The sequence below is a fragment of the Pelobates fuscus genome, chromosome 2, assembly GCF_036172605.1.
Source record: "Pelobates fuscus isolate aPelFus1 chromosome 2, aPelFus1.pri, whole genome shotgun sequence".
Taxonomy (NCBI): Eukaryota; Metazoa; Chordata; class Amphibia; order Anura; family Pelobatidae; genus Pelobates; species Pelobates fuscus.
The window spans coordinates 372,804,993-372,825,924 of NC_086318.1; the positions used below are offsets into that span (position 1 = coordinate 372,804,993).

Consider the following 20,932-nt stretch of genomic DNA (forward strand, 5'->3'; position numbering starts at 1 on the left):
GAGGCAGTACCTGTCTCTATTCCCTTTGTGTCTTTAGCACATTTTGCCTGGATTCACAAGTAAACAAGTAACAATGTGGTCTCCTAGTTGTCTGGACATTGTAATATCTGCAGATTTATTTGGGGCCTCTGAAATGCTGCAGAATTTTAAGGGTCCCTTTGTCTTGCTTTGGCCAAGCACTTTTTTTGACTGGCTTGTTCTGTATGGGGACACTTATCCCCCCCACTTGAGATAATGAGTTTCACCTACCCAGCACATTCGTATGCTTATTGCAGATTTGAAGTAGAGGGCTTAAAGAAATGTTTCTTCTCAAAAGCAACAAAGATCCCTTTTTCAATGCAACCTATACAAATCTGTGTCCAGTAAGACTTGGCCTGCATCAGTTATTGGTATATAGATTAACCCATTCTTTGCCAGAAGGCACTGCTGGGAGAAACGTTTTAATGTTGTAAAATTGTAACCTTAGAACTTGTATCAAACTTTCATATTTCTTGTACCTGGATTGCAGTAATCGTATAAAAGTCACAATTATGGGTCAAGAAACGAATTATTTGTGATCACTTTATTTTATTTGCCTTGTTACAATGTGGAGGGAAAAAAATTAAATAAAAAAAATAAAAAATAAAGTTAGGAAGCATGAATATCATAGAACCAAATATCTAAGATAATGGCAAAATCTAGCTAAAGTGGATTTAAAATTTGAATATATATTTCTGTAATATTGAATTTGGTGTTCTTTAATTTAGCGGCTCAGACAGTAAAATCATCTTAGAAATTGATGCCAATTAGAAAAAATAATATTAAATTATTGGTTAACAAACACCTGATGCATTTCACCAATTATCCACGTTTTATTTGTTTTGCGATTGTATTATTTTTTCACCTAGGGATAGTCTCTTTTGTTGTAAACCTCCAATAATTTTAGAAAACATTATACACAATATACAATGCAGGTTTAAATAGATTAACACGATAAAAAATAAGTTATTTAACTTAGAGCAATCCTAAAAATATTCAATATCAAAACATTCTAACAGTGAATACAAAGTGGTAGACATGATGAGAATTTAGACTAATCATTGTAATGAAATGAGTGTATATAGATCATAGAATATTAAACTGAGTGCATGTTATTAACAGAAAATGGGAGTGCAGAGTTTATGCTTCAGATTTAAAAATAAAAATAAAAAAGTATTTAAGTCAAACAGAAAAAATATTATAAAGGAAAACATTATAATGGACTGATGGATGACACACTTTACATGCAACATCCGATTCTTTTGTGAATTGCATTTACATTTTATATTTTAAGGAGAAAAATATGTTGAGGTTCAATGTCTTGTATAAAACGACTCCACTGAATGAGGAGCAAATTTAACACTAGATTTTTATGAAACAAACATTTATTCTGTTACATGTGTACTCAGTGTAAATCACACTGTATGTAATTGGGATCTAGACAGGTGCTAGGATATTGTGAGAACAAGGACCTCAATATAAGGTATACAATCCACTATATGTTCAACCCTATAGACCAGATCTGCAGGAATTATGGTAATTCCAATTTCAAGATAATTTAAACAACAGAATCGGCAATTATATAGTTATATATATATATATTTACTTTTTTTCTACAGTATTATTTCATAAACATTATAAAGGACTAAGCACCTTCCCTAAACAAAACAAAACAAACTGAAAACTGGACTTCTATAAAATACTGCAAACAGCAGACAAATTTCTAAGAAAAACCAAAACCAAAAAATGGGCAAATTGTCAATTCTTCAGCACAAGAGTAACAACAGATTCTAAAAACAGTTTATATTGATCAGACAGTCTGTGAAACTGAACCAAGTCAGTTAGCATTAAGTTCAAGTTTTTTGTTTGTTTTTTTGCTTGTTAAATATTTATACATCACAAAAAAATATAGAAAGTTGTGTTTTTTTTTTTTCTTTTCAAACCAGGTATCACGTTTGTTTCTGATACAAATTAGTTTTTAGTTTTTTTTCTTCTTTTGAAAAAAGTTGCAATCTCTGCAGGTGCCAGTGGGTGGGTAATCTGAATTGTCCTTCAGTTCTAAAATAAGAATTTGTTACCTTTACCCTACTGTCATCACATCGCAGTCCAAGCAAGTTTAGTGTAGAATCACAAGAGAAAATCCTATGTTTTTTTTTTTTTGCTTTTGGCCTATGCGAACCAACAGGCGCTTCTATTCCCCCCATTACCACGTTCGGCCATAGAGCATGGTGGCATTGACCATTCCATTACTATAATCTACACTTGAGTTGTCCAGTTGGCCCATGTTGGCTACCTGATTGTGGAGTGACTGGGGACTTGGTGACATCTCTTCTAGATCTGGAGCTTGGCTCAGAGAGTTAACTTGTTGGTTTTGGTGCTGATGGACAGCGTTAGAAGAAGACAATACACCGTTGGAGGTGTTCTGTTGTTGGGGTACCTGTTGGCTAGGTGTAGATGAGTTGGAACTGTTTTGGCAAGGTTTTCCATCTTTTACCAGCACTGGCACAGCTACTCTGCGAGGAGATTGCTGCTGGCACAAGTTACTTTCTTGCTGAAGCTGTTGGGACACCTTGTCCTTGGCTTGCCTTTTCATTTTGTACCTGTGGTTCTGAAACCAGATCTTCACTTGTGTTGGAGTGAGGTGGATCATGCTGGCTAGGTGCTCCCTCTCAGGAGCAGAGAGATACTTCTGTTGTTTGAACCTCCTCTCCAGTTCATATACTTGAGCTTGGGAAAAAAGGACTCTTCTCTTTCTTCTGGGGGCTGCGTGAAGTGGGGCCATGGACTTTGCAGCTTCTGCTATGCCTTGCAGAGTCCCCATGCCGGCCATGTTCATACCAGTGGATGGTCCCATAAATCTAGAAACTGTAATATAGGCAATTAGCTTGCTGTTGACATGTCAAGTCCTTTTATCCAACATTTCAATTAACCTAACTTGAGGGCTACTTCCATAAACAATCTCTACTCCAACGTTCCAAACATGCAGGTGGGTGGTTCTAACATTAGCCAAGTGTCTTTTTAGAACGTTGACACACACACAGAGCAAGTCATGAAACAAAACAGCACTTTATATCACAGTACAATAAGAATAAAATACTTACTTGTTGAATATCTTGGGTCTGGGTTGGTTCCATACCAGCCTGTAGCAGCATTAGTCCTCATGGTTTCTTGGTAAGAAGGAATGTCCCCCATGTTGCCAATGCCACCATTGCAGTAACCTCCTACTGGCCCATGTGAAAATTGGGAGACACTGTGGGGCATGTGGTAGGTAGTGGTGACTGTGGCATTGTGTCCCATGGAGTGTTGTTGCATACCTGTCTGGGAGACATGGCTCTGTCTGTAGGCTCCCAGAGGGCTGCTCAGGTTTCCAGTGCTCTCCATACCTCCAAATTTCTTATAAGTCTCTTCAATGGGACTCAGGATATCAGTAACTGAAAAAGGTGTAGTATGCTTTGGGCTCAACGACATGATTCAGCGCCCAGGCAGGTAAAAAATCTGATGAGCTGATCAGTGTGCTGTAGTGTCAGTTCTTTCTCCTTGTGGGTGACTACGTAAGAGAGTGCTTGGAGGACGCCTGAGATCCGATTGATCGCCTTGGAGAAGTAGGCGAGCCCTAAAATTCTCTTATCTCGGGTTTATTTTAGCCTGTAGCCAGGTTTACAACAGGCATGGAGGTAGGAGGGGAAGGGAGAAGTAGGCGTGGTGACATCCAGCATCCAAACAATGGTCATTCACACATTGGGAAAATAACTGACGAAGGATGCAGTGAGGAGCCAAAAGGCAATCTATAACACGACCAGAACATCAGGTCCTGGGGACATCTTTATTCTCCAACACACTCAGGTTGGTAAAGAATTCTAGCCCCAGGATAAATCATCCTTACTAAACCCAACACCTATTGAAATTGGTAGAAAAGGGTTGGTCTATTAGAGGTCCACAGGTGATCCACCTGCCAAGAGAACAGAAGAAACTTACTAGGAACTGAGATTCAGGATTCAGAGACCATCACTGACCTGTTTATTATTATTTCAGAACTATCCAAAGTAAAGCTTCATTCGTACTGAGAGGAGCAGAGATCAATGACACCCCTTCCAGCTGCTAATGGCCAAGATCAGAGGGAGAACAAATCCAATCAAGCTTGGATCCTCACATTGTAAGTACATTGCGACTTCTCTGATACATTCTAGCTGTTCCCAATCATTTAAACTACAAAATATTTCCCCTTTTCCGTCTGCTAATGTTTGTCACAAAGCAAGACATGTATCAAAAAATATCTATGCTCTCAGAATGAATAAAATGGCACATCACACCCCTCTGCATTATTATAACTAGACTTACAAAATCAGATAAAACTTTAATTTGTTAAAGTGCATGCCCCAATGCTTACATGTATTTTATTTAAATTATAATTATATAGTATGATAATATTGTAGTGTCATGATTTTGCAGTTTAAAAATATGAATGCAACTAATTATTTAAATTTTAATCGAACAAGTCATCATTTATGATATGGAAAAGTAAAACTGAATGCATTCTGCAATGTATTTATTTTTTACTTTTATTTTATTTATTTATTTATTTATTTATTTATTTGGAAGATTTAAGACCCGTGTTATTTTTTTTTTTATAAATCAATCCTCCCAAGAAACAGGTCCTTTTAGCCATAATTTATATTAATTGAAAAAAATAGTTTACCCCCAGCCTTCTAATAAATTGGACATATTCCACAGATCTAAAAAAAAAATACATAACTGGGAGATCTTCACTTTATTTCTCGTCTGGATAAATTAAATATATATATAAAAAAAAAAAAAAAAAAAAAAAAAAAAGCTCAGGTTAATGTGCCTCGGAAAGAGAAGCGATTTAAGATCTTGGGTTTAGATATTGCTGCCAATTAAAATGCCAACCCCTTTCTCTGTATTTTCATGGAAATCGTTTTATAGTTATTTCCCTGCAAACTCAAATAAAATCCACAGATATAATTCTTATATACTCAATGCACAGAGTGACTGTTTAGACACTGACAGATAGCCTTTATCTGCAGATCTCTCCAATAAATTATTGCACAACTCATCTGACACTTCATGCTTTTTATTTATATTCTAAGATCATTGTGGAGTTTTACTTTAAAACTGAATCCATTTTGCTGTTATAAAATAAAAATATAAAAATAATAATAATAATAATAATAAAAAATAATAATAATAATAATAAAAATAAAATATATATATAACCCTCCAAAAACATAAAAGACCCAATAGATTCTAAATTCAGAAACCAAATTGCAACAGGTGCTTTGGTAATTGTTACTGTTTATTTGTTACTTTCTAACCCTTTGCAATATTGTAGTTATTAATATATCTACTATTATTTATTATTATACTTTGTAACATTTTTTTTTACTGATATATTTTATTGTTTATGTTACTTTGCATTATTTTGCTTGCTGACTGTTTAGATCTACTGGTTTTATTGCATTGCTATCTAAACATACTGTTGAATGTTGTTGCTACTTTTAATAATATTTTCCTTGTCTTGCAGTTCAGGCATATTATTGTTTATTTATCCCTGAAGATACCGGTTTATGAAGACTGACTACATATTATTATTCACCTCTCACCGTGATTATAAACAAAATACAAGCATCCTATGGAAGGTAACACACACAGCAATCAAATCGGCTCTAGTTACAGAATACTACCATGTTATTTTTATATATTACACAAAGTGTGGGCTTCTAGGGTGCAAATAAAGTTTTACATAACAAATTTGATTACATCTCTCTGCTGCTTGTGAGTGACATGATATATGTATACTTCGTTCTGTATATAAATAAATTTCCCTCTGGATTTTTGTTTAAATAGTTTCTAAAACCAGTTATCATTTTAGATAAATGGCAATATAATTTATGTCCAATGCAATCTATTAGCCAATAAAGGGAAGAAGGTATTTTAGAGGGGAAATCAGGTGGTGTACACTATTCCATTTTACAATCTGTATATTTTATAGACTATGATTATACAATGAAGGATGAGTTAACCCTGTATTACCCTGCAATATTCAGTGTGCTTGGGTGGCTAAACCTGTGAATGTATCTGTATGGAGGGGTTGTAGGAGCTGTTAGTACTTTACTGATGGAGTTATCCTCTATACTGGGACTCTGGGAAGAACTCACAAGGTATATTGTACATTTCAAACTGAAAAATACTAATACTTTGCCCTCCTCATATTTGCTGGAATGGCTATAAAGAGGTATGTCATTGTATAGACTGGCAGCTCTGTAAGAGGGTGAGAGAGTGCTTCAGTGGAACTGAGAGCTACTCAACCGAGTGTTAGTAAGAGAACTCATTGAGAATTTAACCCCTTACCTACCCGAGTGTACTGGAAACCTGTACGACTTATATATATATATAACATTTTATTTATTATTATTATTATTATTATTATTTTGCTAAATACAATTCTAATTTAAATGCTAAAACTGTTGTCGCAAGATTTTCTTTTCTGTATTTACATTTTCTGTGTAATTGTAACTACGTTTCTGATTTTCTATAAATTATTAGGTATATAAATCACAGTTTAATTGACAGATTTCTACCTATATAATGGGGGTTAATAATGCCTATGCTTTGAGCCAAATGTAGTGTTTAGCTGAGGAACCCCAACACTGCTCTGTCTGAGCCAGCAATAGTTTAATTGTCCTTCTGCTTTGTAACAGGTGAATTGAACAGTAATAACAGACCGCGATATACATACAGAGTTGCATTCACTAAACTGTAAATTATGGTGAATTTAAAATAATACATAAATAAATAAACAGATAAAACAATGCAAATTTGGGGCTAAAGTAGCCAAGATTCGATTATAGTCGAGTAGGAGCATTTTTTAGAATCATATGTTGTGGCCTAGATTTGGAGATTCGGTTTTCAATTAATTTTACAAGGATTTACAAAAATAAATATAATAACCCCCACAAAAACAGTCACACACACTCTATAACTCTCTCCTTAAATGAATAAAGAATAATAATTAAACTTTTTTTTTTTTTTTTTAAATCTTATTCTTATACAATTTAACTACTTAAAATATTCTTATTTAATGTCCTCATGACATTTGGTGCAATATATTCCTATGTTTTCAATTTGTCATCCCCAAATACCATATAAACCTACAGACAAGGGTTAGACAACCTTCTGCACTCCAGATGTTGTGGACCACATCTCCCATAATGCAGCCATAATGCTGGCAATGATGCTCATGGGAGATGTAGTGCAGAAGGTTGCCTATCTCTGCCATTGACAGACATCCATCCATTCATTTACAGAGATATAATGTTCTAATATAAGGATGTGGAGTGCTTTCTTGTCGCTGTCATGCTTCTTAATGTCTCTGCTTTCTGACTCAGGTAGTAAGCTTGTATCCATATTCCTGTTTCTTCTCACACTGTTTAGTTATACACCCTCTCTTTACTGATCTGAGCTATCCTACTGACCTGTTTGGTTGGTCCTGGACCACAGGTCCCCCACACTGTCTGAGATATCCTTGTCTAATCTGATGAATGAGCTGCAGCTCTGTGTAAGGGCAGTCAAGGTGTGTGTCACATTAAACATGTAGGATTTCTTTGTCTGGAATGAAATGTCCATAATACACATGCAGTGCTTCATTGCTTGAGCTCCCATTCAGAACAAAGAGGATCATATCATGGATTCTATGACATGAGACAAGTTTAAGTTATCTGAAGAGCAATCAACCCACTGAGGGCTTTGGAAAAATGCCATGAAACCACCAGTGGTGAACACTACACAACCACTATATATAGTGTAACTTACATATTATTATATTATATATCTTATTATATATAGTGTACCTTACATTTTATTATATTATATTTGTTATTATGTATATATAGTGTAACTTGCATTTTATTACATTATATATCTTATTATATATAGTGTAACTTACATTTTATTATATTATATTTGTTATTATGTATATATAGTATATCTTAAATTTTATTATATTATATATCTTATTATATATAGTGTAACTTACATTTTATAATATTATATATCTTATTATGTATATATAGTATATCTTACATTTTATTATATTATATATCTTATTATATATAGTGTAACTTACATTTTATAATAATATATATCTTATTATGTATATATAGTATATCTTCCATTTTATTATATATGTTATTATGTATATATAGTGTAACTTACATTTTATTATATTATATATGTTATTATATATAGTGCAACTTACATTTTATTATATTATATATGTTATGTATATATAGTGTAACTTACATTTTATTATATTATATATGTTATTATGTATATATAGTGTAACTTACATTTTATTATATTATATATGTTATTATGTATATATAGTGTAACTTACATTTTATTATATTATATATGTTATGTATATATAGTGTAACTTACATTTTATTATATTATATATGTTATGTATATATAGTGTAACTTACATTTTATTATATTATATATGTTATTATGTGTATATATAGTGTAACTTACATTTTATTATATTATATATGTTATTATGTATATATAGTGTAACTTACATTTTATTATATTATATATGTTATTATGTATATATAGTGTAACTTACATTTTATTATATTATATATCTTATTTTATATATAGTGTAACTAACATTTTATTATATTATATATGTTATGTATATATAGTGTAACTTACATTTTATTATATTATATATGTTATTATGTATATATAGTGTAACTTACATTTTATTATATTATATATGTTATGTATATATAGTGTAACTTACATTTTATTATATTATATATGTTATTATGTATATATAGTGTAACTTACATTTTATTATATTATATATCTTATTTTATATATAGTGTAACTAACATTTTATTATATTATATATTATATATTAAGATAGAGAGAGCGAGAGATATTGATAGTGTAAGGGTGGTTGTAGTGTTCATATATATATATGAACAGTGTATTTGTACCTATATAGAATAATTGCAGTATAAATGTTGTATATATTTAGAATATTACCTTTTTTTCTCTAAGGGCTTGGAAGATGTTTCCTGACACTGTGAAGAGGGCACATGTAAATGGAAAGGTTTTTAGTTTAACGTGTCCTTTGGTGGGGTAGAAGAATCCTTGATACCAATTTTAAACAGCAATGTTCACATACTGACTTACAGGAACAACTATTTCTCGTGACGAAAATGTTTAGCATCATTTAACCCTTTATTGACACGTCAGCCACGTAATGATAGCAAGGCATTTGCCTATCCTTTGGTCATTTGGCTGTTAAACAAGAACTTTAGAGAGTAATCCACATCTTATGACTTGTGCATATAATGTCTGAGTTCCAGGATGGATCAAAGAGGTCTATTTACTAAACAGTGAAATTAAGTCAATAAACAACTGTAAAAAAAAATAAAAAAATTGTCCCCCAGAATAGCTGTTTTGGCCTCAGTTTTGCAATGTTGATGCTGATTTTAAACTTGCCTATTATGGTCCAAATTAAATCAGTTCTTCTGAAAATAAATATTTTTGGAATTTTTTTTGCACAGATAAACAAATTGCCTCCAGGAGTCCAGAAGTCCTTCTATCACTTGCAAATAATTGCATCTGATCATTAGATAGATCACACTTAATAAATACAGTAAGATCTATATATGTATAATAAGGCCTCCTTAAATGTAAAAAGCAATATATTTCCAAGTCTATGGCTAACATATGTGCAGACATGTTATTACTAGTTTTACATGATCTGTGTTTTTTTATTTTTTTATTTCCTGTTTTATAATTTCTCAATATTTGTTTAAAACAGTGACCTACATTTTCGGTGATCTGATGAGATATGCAGAATACAGAATAGTATATATGATATCAATAAAACTTTCTTTATCTGAAGCATAATAGTTTTAATGTGTGATGCTTCATAATGGATTGTGATAACACTCAGAAAATGTTCTATTAACTGTTTTTTGTTTTATATTATTGCTTCAACATTTGTATGTCCTATTCTTATTTAAAATTATTAATTTACTGCATTTTAGAACTACATTCATGTTCAGTGCTTATTATATCCCACATTGAGCTATCAAAAATAATATGGGCATCATAATTAGGGTAATCAAAACAAAAGCAAACACTGCAATTAAATTTGTTCCTTTAGATATAAGAATAGCAGAACAGTCTAATTACTAAAGAGATTAGCTATATCCTAAAGCGGTCACTGGGTAACCATGGAAACGCTAAACAGTACATTTTTATTTAAAAAATACAGTGATTGGTTTTGTCAAAAGACTCAGACAAGCTTATTTATAACAAATGAAGATAAATGTCCATTAACTAATAGATACAATACACTATTTCCTTATTTAAAATGTTTCACCAAGGATATACTGGGATAGCTCTTATTCCCTATATATCCTGAATTAATACCTACAGTTATTTGTATTGTTACAAAAAAGAGAATATGTAGCTATTAAGTGAAGTCAAATGGAATAGAGAGGTTCCTGCATCTAAGAGATACACAGCTGTCCACAGACAACTTGTAGATTCCAAAATCCTTAACCCCTTAGGTACCAAGGTTATTTTGAGGGTGTTAGTGACCCAGGTTTTTTTGGTACATTTGCCATATGTTCATTCAGACACAATTTTACCCTTTATGTCTAACCCCTTCACTACCAGGCACTTTTTTTGTTTGGAACAAATATTACCATAACATTTATTTGAAGCATGGCTGTAGAGCTAACATTAAATAAAAAAAAAACATGTAAGATTACAACCTTTTTTTAATTTTTCACTCATTTGTTCACCCTTTATATAAATATATGAAAAATGAAAAGCTTTCGACAGTAAACAGTGTACCCTATCCTGCAATATTTCACACAGGGTCTAAAGTGTTAGTATAAAAACAACAATGCTATTTTTTCTCACATACAGTTGGTGTGACAAAAAAAAATATAAATATAGATAAAAATGGTGAAAAACCTTGCTTATGGTTATTTGCAAGGACCCTGAATGCATTACTAGCTGTGCAACTTACTGAACATAGCAACAGAATGTCAAAAAAAATAATTGCTGTATATGAGCATAATGCCCACATACAGTGAATACAGTTAAATCATATCATTCTGAAACAAAGTTATATAAAATTGCTATAGCAATTTGTTTTATAGCAATCTCTGGACTGCTTATGTAATGCTGACAGTCAGGGCCGGTGCTTCCATTAGGCCACTCAGGCAGGAGCCTAGGGCTCCAGCTCACTGGGGGTGCTGCAGTGGAGCACCAACTGCTGAACGAGCTGGCAGGGAGATCAAAAGGTCTCTATCCCCAGGAACCAAACGATAGACACAGTCACAAACTGCTCCGAATACAGAGGAGGGAAAACTTGGTCAGTTCTTCCAGGCCAAGCTATCTGCTCCTTCTACTGTATTAGAGCATTGCTGTAGATTACCGTGGCAACGCTCTGATACATTTCCTGGTGCCGGCTAGAAGGAGCCTCTAACCCCACCACAGGTCCTACCCTGCACACTATTGCCCCTAACCCCCATATGGGTCCTGACCACCCACTCCAGCCCCTAACACTGGATTTAGACTCTACCCCTAACACCAATCCTAACCCTAATGCTAACCCTAACTCAGTGTAATTTCCTCTGCTGAGATCAGTACTGACATCTGCTGAGGGATTTCCTGTATACACAGTACTGAGCTCCGTACTGGGAGTTTGTAGCATCAGAGGCCAGCTGTCCCTGAACAAGGCATGCCAGGGAACCCAATCTGAGTCTTTTCAGATTCTGTGGGTCTTGCTGTGTATGCCTTCCGGATTCCAAGATAACCATTGCTGAATGTAATTGTTCAGCTGAGGTGATTTAAATTGATTTAAAGGGCTGCATGGAGCTTTGCATGGAGAGCTGCACACAACTTGTTTGTCATTCTGGGGCCACTAATTGTGGACCTAGTTGACAGAGGGAAGCCCAAGGTATTGAATGATACTTGGGCTCACTGGTACCAGAAGAGATCTTGCCCTGCAGGTACTTTAAGGCATGACGATCGATGCCATTACTGGGCCTTAAAGCTTTGTGGCTGTAAAGGGTTTAAGGGGTTAAATTCATCATAATATAAAAAACGATGCCTCTCTAAACTGACATTTGCCTATACTTGATATGAACAAATGATAACCAGCCTTCCTGGACCTCAAATGCATCATCATAAATATGAAGAAACACATGTCCTATGCCACATAGTGCAATGCTTGGCAGCCCTTCAAACAATCTCAACAGATTCTTATATATCTGTCTTGTCTCGGTTAGAGTTCTGGTTAGCCTTGGTTAGAGCTGTGGTAACATCACGGCCTTAGAACCTGGTCAGACCATCTCACCAGTAAGTGTCCCTGGGCAAGACTCCTACTGTGATATCCTGAAAGATTGGCAGGTCTCTTGTGCAGTGCCTTCTTTGCCTCTCAGATATCCCCTTTTTATAATTGTGAAGCGCTGTACACTATGGAAATGCTAATAATAATAACAACAAATAGGTATGTGGAACTGCACTCAATCCCCTCAGTAATATGAATCTGGGTGCAACCAGACCAGCCTCAGTACCAGGAAACCAATTATTTGATAGAAAAAATGTACAAATGTCCAGGCACTCCAGAATTCAAGAAAAAAGGCAATTTATTAAACTCACAGCCCAGTCACAATGTTTCAAACTATACAGTCTTTATCAAGTCAATAGCCAGCCACAGGGACAAGACTCTGGTGCCCCCCGGCTACAAGTGGCAGGCCATGTTGAGCAAGGTTCCCTGTATGGCATGGCTTGTGCTTATAAGGTCGCAATATAAGGACCATCCGGCGGGGTGTAGTGATCGGCGACAGAGCCACTTTAAAGGAGGATATTATGAAAATTAAAAAGGGGCAAAGGCAGTATACAAATTTAACAAGGGGAATGAATGATTTATGAAGAAAGGCTATAAAACTTGAAATTGTTTAATTGGAAAATAACTCTCCCAGAGAGTTTGTGATAACAATGAATGAGTAAAAAAAAAAAAAAGTGACATTTTATTGTTGTGAGATATCGGAATATTAAATAAACAAATTTTTTTTTTTTAAATTAAAACCCAGAATAAACACCAGTGGTACAAAGGTAAGTTACCCTTTACATTTTGTAGAATATAAAAACGATAATCAGTTTCTTCTTAACACATTTAAAAACATATAATCTACAAGAAAAACACACAAAAAGACCATAATAGTGCAAATAAAAATAAAAAATGCTAACACCAAAAAGGTTTGGGATTATATTGCACTCACAGACTCAAAGTAGAATGATAGCAGAGTAAAATGTTTGCTGGCAAAACCTTATTTCTTCTCTTTATCCAAAAAGTAACTTTTGGGAAAGAAGGAGAGACAAAATCATAATGCATAACTAGGAAAATTCAATAGACACTTTATTAGATTACACTCACAAGATTTAGTTTGGTTAAAAGACAATCACAAATCCACTTCTCTAGCTCAAGAAGCACTTCTTAGTGGACCTCTGTGGAGCAAAATAAAACCAAAAATTAACATAGTATACCAGCAGACACTATGCCAGTCCCTCCACCCTACGCATTTTGTCCAGTTTCGGACCTCATCAGGGGTATCCCAGCATCTATGCTCTCAGTTCATGCCGCTTCCCTATTTAAAAGTCACTTTGGCGCCACCCCAAATAGCCGTAAGCAGAAGGAAGGTTCTGCCAGCAAACATTTCACTCTGCCATAGCTCTGTGAGTGAAATATAATCCCAAACCTTTTTGGTGTAAGTATTTATTGCACTATTATGGTCATCTTCTGTGTTTTTCTTGTAGATTATATGTCTTTATATAGATATCGCGATATGATTGAAAACTTTTTACATCCTGTAGTGGAAAATCATCCTAAAATGTGGTTGCAACAGGATTGGGCTACTGCCCATATAGCCACGGCCACATTGGACCTCCTAAGACAACTGTTCATTTTAAGAAATTCCCAGATTAATTGGATGTCATGTTCGATGCAAGGCAGCACATAAAGCTCATTTAAATGATGTCATCTTTGTATAGTCAAACAAATCTCCATACGATAAACATTCACTGTAAGTGATATTAAAATTGGAAAGAGAAAAACGAAATGAATCTGTCCCAGTGTGGTACTAAGAAATCTGTCCCAATGTTCAACTAAAAAGGGAACAATAAATACTTTATTAATAAACTAAAACACAAACTGATAATAAGTCACTAGGTACTAAAGTCTCGAGGTGCTAATGCCTCAATGGGCAATAGCTGAGGCAGAAGATGTGACTAGTACCGTATACTACATAAAGAGCATCCCCAAACAGGAGGGGAGTGAATGAGACATACACACATAAAAGTACGTATACAAAGAAGCGGGCGTTAACCTCAAACGGGAGGAGTAGGGTAATCAGGCCCTCCCGAAAATTAGAGGTATATCTTCCGCTGCTTAATGCAAGTGGTATGATTACCACGTAGTGGCATACGACGTTGCTAAATGAGTAGACAGCAAAGTCACCAGCTAATTGGTAATCGATACAGAGTAGCTTCAGCTGTCACGCTGCTGGAGTAAGTCTCAGATACACAGCGCTGAGCGAGTAACAAATATGTGCTGTACGATACTAACACAATAGCTGGGAGTTGTAAATGTATAGTTGTGGCAAGTCGGTTTGTAACCTAATGGCATACAGTGTTACTGAGTCAGTAGGTTGCAAAATCTCCAGCTGACCGGTAACCGATACAGTGTAACTTAGGTCTGTCACGCTGCTGGAAAAAAAATCTCAAATCTACAGCACAGAAAGTAAACAATTAGTACACTGTACGGTGATAACACAGTGGCTGGAGAAAACGTAGCTAATGTATAGCAGCGGTTGAACGATAAATGCCCCATGTAACCATAACCGAAATACTACCCAGTCAGCATGGTGAGCATAGCTTAGCTGTAGGTCACAGAGAAAATACTGAGCAGTGCTTCAAAGGAGCACCTGGTAGGTGTAGCTTACACTTAGATTACTGCAGAATTCCTGAGCTGTGCCTTCAAGGGCACCTAACTGCAAAGTGAGAGCTAGCTAGCTGAGCTGAGAGAAGCTAAATAACGAATAGCCCTGGGAAAGCGGAAGACAGTGGACGAGCACCTAAACTGTGCCTTCGTGGGCACCTATCAGTAAATGTGCCAGAAATGGTATTAGACACAGTGAGTAAAGGTAGTTGTCTGCCTAGGTGCTAGTCTAGCTGTAACCCTAAAAAGTTCCTTCGAGGGCACCGATCTGAATATCAAAACCGGGCTGGAGATAAAGCTTAACAAGGTAATCGGTAGAAATCGGTATAGTATGGTAGTCAGCAGAAGGTATCCGGGTTGTAGCAATATAGCTTGATGTTATACGGACATGGTCGCCCGAAAACAGGTATGGTTAAACCGGATACAATGTCCAAAGCCCTACGGACATGGTCGCCCGAAAACAGGTATGGTTAAACTGGATACAATGTCCAAAGCCCTACGGACATGGTCGCCTGAAAACAGGTATGGTTAAACCGGATACAATGTCCAAAGCCCTGGGGCTTTGGACATTGTATCCGGTTTAACCATACCTGTTTTCGGGCGACCAGGTCCATATAACATCAAGCTATATTGCTATATATAAAATGGGACAGGATCCTCCAGCCATACACATGCACCTTAGGTCAGACAGTGTTTGAATTTGACATTTAGCCCATTTAATGATGTCACTGCACTGTGCAGGGAGTGAAGCAGAGTCTAACTATGTGTTTACAAACACCGTCTGACCCAAGGTGCATGCATGTGGCTGAGGGATTCTGTCATAGACTAAACAAAGGGATACGATTTCTCGTTTGTTTACATATACTTTATCTAAAATTGAATCTATTTCCTTTCAAAACTTGATGAAAGGACTATTATATTAAAAAATAGCTCAGCCTGTTTTTTTTTATTTATAAAAAGAAGAAGAAAAAAAGAAATTTGAAGGGAAATAGAGGAACAATAAAGATTATTTCTAAAAAAAAAACTATTAAACAAAAAAGGGGGGAGGATCTGTCCTATGAAGTATAAATCGCAGTGTATGCAGTAAGGTAAGGAACAGTTAAAATACCCTTTAATAAGATGGGGTAAATATTACGAAAAACTATTAACGAAAAAGGTAGAGAGTGGTAAGACACACTAAAAGGAAGAAATCGTGTGTCAAGGTTTGAACAGGAACCTTGAGTACTTACCAGGGTACTATTTACTTTCTTAAAGGAAATATTAGGGCAAACACTGACTACATACCCTCCTCTCTTCCTCCTCTCCTACTACTTTACTATACCTGGCGCCCATGAAGGCACCATTCCACCTTCCCTGTAAAATTGCTCTCAGTTTATCATACAGATATACATATATCGACTAGGTGGTTACTTGGTATTTCATAGCTAGGAAGACATTTCTGATATATATATTTTTAGTTACCGCTACGGATTGCCCGACACCGGCAACCATAGGTAACAATAACGACTTTAATCCACATGGGTATGTACGTTTGCACCTTGAGGGAGACGCACTGTGATCTGACATCCTTCTAGTCGGAAGACAGCTCTCTCCCTTTCCGAAACCGATACCCGGTAACTTTTGTCTCTTTCACACTGCCCATCACCGGTCACGACCTCGAGTCAGGGACCTGGACTTGGATATCTTGTGATATATATGTTACTATATCACATTTAGTATCACATATCCTATGAATACTATTTAATAAATTGGCTAGTGTGTATAGTGAGAGACTGGTCTGTGACACTTTCAGTGCTATTATATGACCTCTCTACTCTCCGAAAGAGACCTCTTTGGGACACATTTCGTTACTGTAGAATATCGGTACTTCTCTGTCTAAATAATTATACTATTGCAACCACGAGATATTTGGTACACTACCCCTTACTGTTACTTACTACATCTACTGCTGGGCTACTGTCACATCTCTCCATACTGACTATTAGTTACTTCTGTGGCACCTACGACCAGTACATAGACCAATTGCGGTAAGTAGCAGTACAATGCCAGCTCTGCGGCACTAGGGCATTAGTACCTACATCTCTTATTATTTAGCTTTTACTTGACACACGATTTCTTCCTTTTAGTGTGTCTTACCACTCTTCTCTCTACCTTTTTCGTTAATAGTTTTTCGTAATATTTACCCCATCTTATTAAAGGGTATTTTAACTGTTCCTTACCTTACTGCATACACTGCGATTTATACTTCATAGGACAGATCCTCCCCCCTTTTTTGTTTAATACTTACTATTAGGGTTACCCCCTGCTCTGTCCCTGTGATTGATTGGCCACCTCTATTGTCTTTAAAAAAAAACTATACTGCAAAGTGTTAGTGCTGCTATAGATGTACCGCAGTTGATACATTATTTACCTTTGTGAATCTCTTCATGGAAGTATGCATACCTCCCAACCTTTCAAAGAGGGGTGTTAGTGGTGTGAGTGGGGGAGTGAGTGGCAGCTATGAAGATTGAAGATGGTAAAATTTTTCTAAAAATGCAGGAAAATGTTGGAATGAATTTTAATTTTAAAATAAGGTTACCCTCCCATATGGATTTCTTTCTCTTTTCCCCTGAGTGTTAAAACGGATGGTCTGCATGTCAAGGCCAAAAATATAAGAGGCCTGCCTGAGTTGAGTGAATATTTACCTTCTGGCTAGGATCCTTGTGCCCTCACAATATAAAGACAGGACGTGGATCTCAAAAGCGACCAATGCACTCTGACCCATATATCTCCCTGGCCGATGATGGTACGGCAGACCTAAGCTTGCTTCCTACAATACCGTCCCTGTTACTGTGGTTCCAGCGGTACCTGACATTGCTGCCCTGGCTACCAAGATGCTGGTGGAAATACAAAAGTTATTTGCAAGGTGCAAGCTATAACAACAGGTCTCCAAAGAGGATGTTCTGGGCCCACTACGTGCAACTACGTGCAGCCCACTCTCACCTTTCCCTACAGGTAAATAATTTTGATGATAGATCCTGATAAAAAATATTATAATCAGGAAATTGTGAATTCTCTTTTATTGAGGAATTTGGGCAGACTAGTTGGGCCAAACGGTTCTTATCTGCCGTCCCATTCTATGCAGGGCCGGACTGGCCCACCGGGATACCGGGATATTTCCCGGTGGGCCGGCACACTATCTGGCCGGTGCGCAGCCACCTAGTGCACACCGGCCCGCGGGGAACTAATGGGACACATGGGGGCTGGGGGGAACTAATGGGACACATGGGGGTTGGGAGAGGGGGCTATAGGGACACATGGAGGACTGGGAGGGGATATAGGGACACATGAAGGGCTGAGAGGGGGTATAGGAATGCATGGTGGGCTGGGAGGGGCTATAGGGACCTATGGAGGATTTGAGGGAGATAATAAGGCACATGGAGGTCTGGGGGGGTAATGAGACATACAGAGGGCTGGGGGGGGGGGTGGATTGGATTGGATTGAGACACATAGAGGGATGGGGGATGGATTGAGAAACATAGAGGGATGGGGGGCTAATGAGACACATGTAAGGCTGGAGGCGGTGGAATGAGACACATAGAGGGCTGGGAGGGAGGCTATAGGGACACATGGGGGGCTAATGAGACACATGGATGTCTCGGGAGATGGATTGAGACACATGGATGTCTGGGGGATGGATTTAGAAGCATGGAGGGGTGGCGGGGTAATGATACACATGTAAGGCTGGAGGGGTTGTAATGAGACATATGGAGGGGCAGGGGAGTAAAAAGACACAAAGAAAATGCATTTTCACTTGTGTCTCCTGCTCTCCCTGTAATTTAGAGTCGACTTCGTATTAAAGGGACACTATAGTCACCAGAACTTCTACAGTTTAATGTAGAGGTTCTGGTGTCTATAGCCTGTGCTTAGCACTGTAAATGCTACCTTTTCAGAGAAAAGACAGTGTTTGCATTGCTGCCTAGGAACATCTCTAGTGACAGCCACTTAGACGGCCACTAGAGCTGTTATCTAGTCCATTACTGCACGGTGTGCAGCACCTATGTTGAGCCTCTCCATGCTCTGCTTGGAGGCTCTGAATGCTCCCCATAGAGATGCATTGATTCAATGCATCTCTATGAGGAGATGCTGATTGGTGCGGTGAAGCACAGCGTTTTGCCACACATGCGCAATAGCCTCCCAATGCTTTCCTATGGGAATTGAATTGGCGTTGACTGAGATCATCCAGTTGTCAGCCAAAGTGAAGCACACTCTTGTTACTTCAAAATAAGCAAGATAGCGTCATTTTTTTTTACTGCTGTGCAATAACATACATTCACAATTTCAGTTGTGGATAATATGCAAATGCATGTCTGCTTACAAAAAATCCGCTCTTTTGTTTATTTTGAAGTCCCATGAGTGTTTTCTTTCACGTTTGAGTGATAGTTTTCAGGGTTTTTTTTACGGCTTTCATATCTGCAGACTATGCTGGCGCGATGCATTATGGGGCTGGTATAGAATTTTTTTCCAGGGCTGCTTTTCATTCCCAGTCCGGCCCTGGTTATATGTTTCTATGTTTCCACATTTTATTAGAGGCATGGTTTTTTTCATCAACCGTACAAGGCAAACCAAACAATTTTCTTTCGATGGAGAATATTACATTACTAAATCCCCTCAGACACCTTCGACAGCCCCTTGAGATGTTATACAAGCAGTGTTTGTACTTAATGGGAGAGTGCCTTATGGGTTTTAGACATTTAGCCTCACATTATTTTGAGATCACAACATATCCACTATGATCTGGTTGAAATCTATGCTACCCATCACCAAAATATTCCAGGAAGCAGGACTTGCTTATCGATGGTCTACTCCTCAGTCCCTTACAGCCATCAGAGATGGGAAAACATTTAAAGCTACAGGCCCAGTGGAGGCCCTTACATTTCTCAAGGCTCTTGCTTCACAGATATCTTACCATTGTCATTGAGACCAACTTCCAACCACACTTGGGATGTCGCAAGAGTGGTGCCCTTTGTCCCTTGAGGAGGATGCGACTCAGTGACGTAAATATACATACTTTGTTAACTTTCGTTTGTAGTTTTTCTTTATTCTATCAAGCTTCTGTCTCTTGCACTGTAATACCACTTCATGGTCTTGACAGTGTTCTTGCTGATATTAATGTCTGGTACTATAAGGCATACTTCCTTTCTTAGATGTAGAATTACATGTTTCATGCATATTACTGCTACATATCTTGTTTGTTGTACTATTTGCAATAACATTAAAAAACACCTTAAAAAAATATCAATTAAAAAAAAAATAAGTATGCCCAGTTCGAAAATAAATTTAACAATTTTGATGTCATTTTTTTTACATGTAAAATGTATATCAACATTTAAGAGATTTAAAAATAAAAGAAAACGAAAAACTGAGAAATGTTACATTAAAGGACCACTAAGGACACCCGGGCCACTTCTTTGAAATGAAGTGTCCTGGGTGCTGTGTAGGTTTGACCCTGCAGGTTTTGGAAACTACAATGTTTACATTTCAAAGTTAAACACACTACCAGTGATTATCATTCTGATAGCCTTCCTGCAGCAGCAACCAAGTACAATTATGTTACTGTGGCCCCCATAAAGAGGAATTGATTCAATGCTTTCCCAATGGGAAATTTGATGTGCCTTGCTCTCGCCATGCATGCAAATCAGGTTCCCAGTGGTCCTCTATGAAGAGAATTGGATTGGAGATTATGACCTCTCCATGACAATGCTATGGGAGGAGAGAAAAGCAGCATTGAAAGAGCCTCTTTAATTAAAAAGGTAAGTAAAAGCTATTTTCTAATGTTTCTTTTTAGGTGAACTGGGGGTGCTAGGTTGTGGA

General features: G+C 36.7%; 1 protein-coding gene and 1 long non-coding RNA gene across 2 annotated transcripts; one reads left to right on the forward strand and one right to left on the reverse strand.

Annotated features, from left to right (window-relative positions):
- Nucleotides 1-2,221: 2,221 nt before the first annotated feature.
- NKX2-4 (NK2 homeobox 4) lies at nucleotides 2,222-3,539 on the reverse strand. The gene is made up of 2 exons (XM_063441402.1): nucleotides 3,120-3,539; nucleotides 2,222-2,883 (listed from the first exon to the last, which is right to left on the reverse strand). Exons 1-2 carry the CDS (start codon nucleotides 3,484-3,486, stop codon nucleotides 2,222-2,224), a joined length of 1,029 nt encoding a protein of 342 aa, XP_063297472.1. The 5' UTR covers nucleotides 3,487-3,539.
- Nucleotides 3,540-3,787: 248 nt separating this feature from the next.
- Nucleotides 3,788-5,695, forward strand: LOC134585921 (uncharacterized). The gene is made up of 3 exons (XR_010086557.1): nucleotides 3,788-3,861; nucleotides 4,051-4,171; nucleotides 5,561-5,695. It is a non-coding gene; the product is annotated as an uncharacterized LOC134585921 (long non-coding RNA).
- The last annotated feature ends 15,237 nt before the right edge of the window (nucleotides 5,696-20,932 follow it).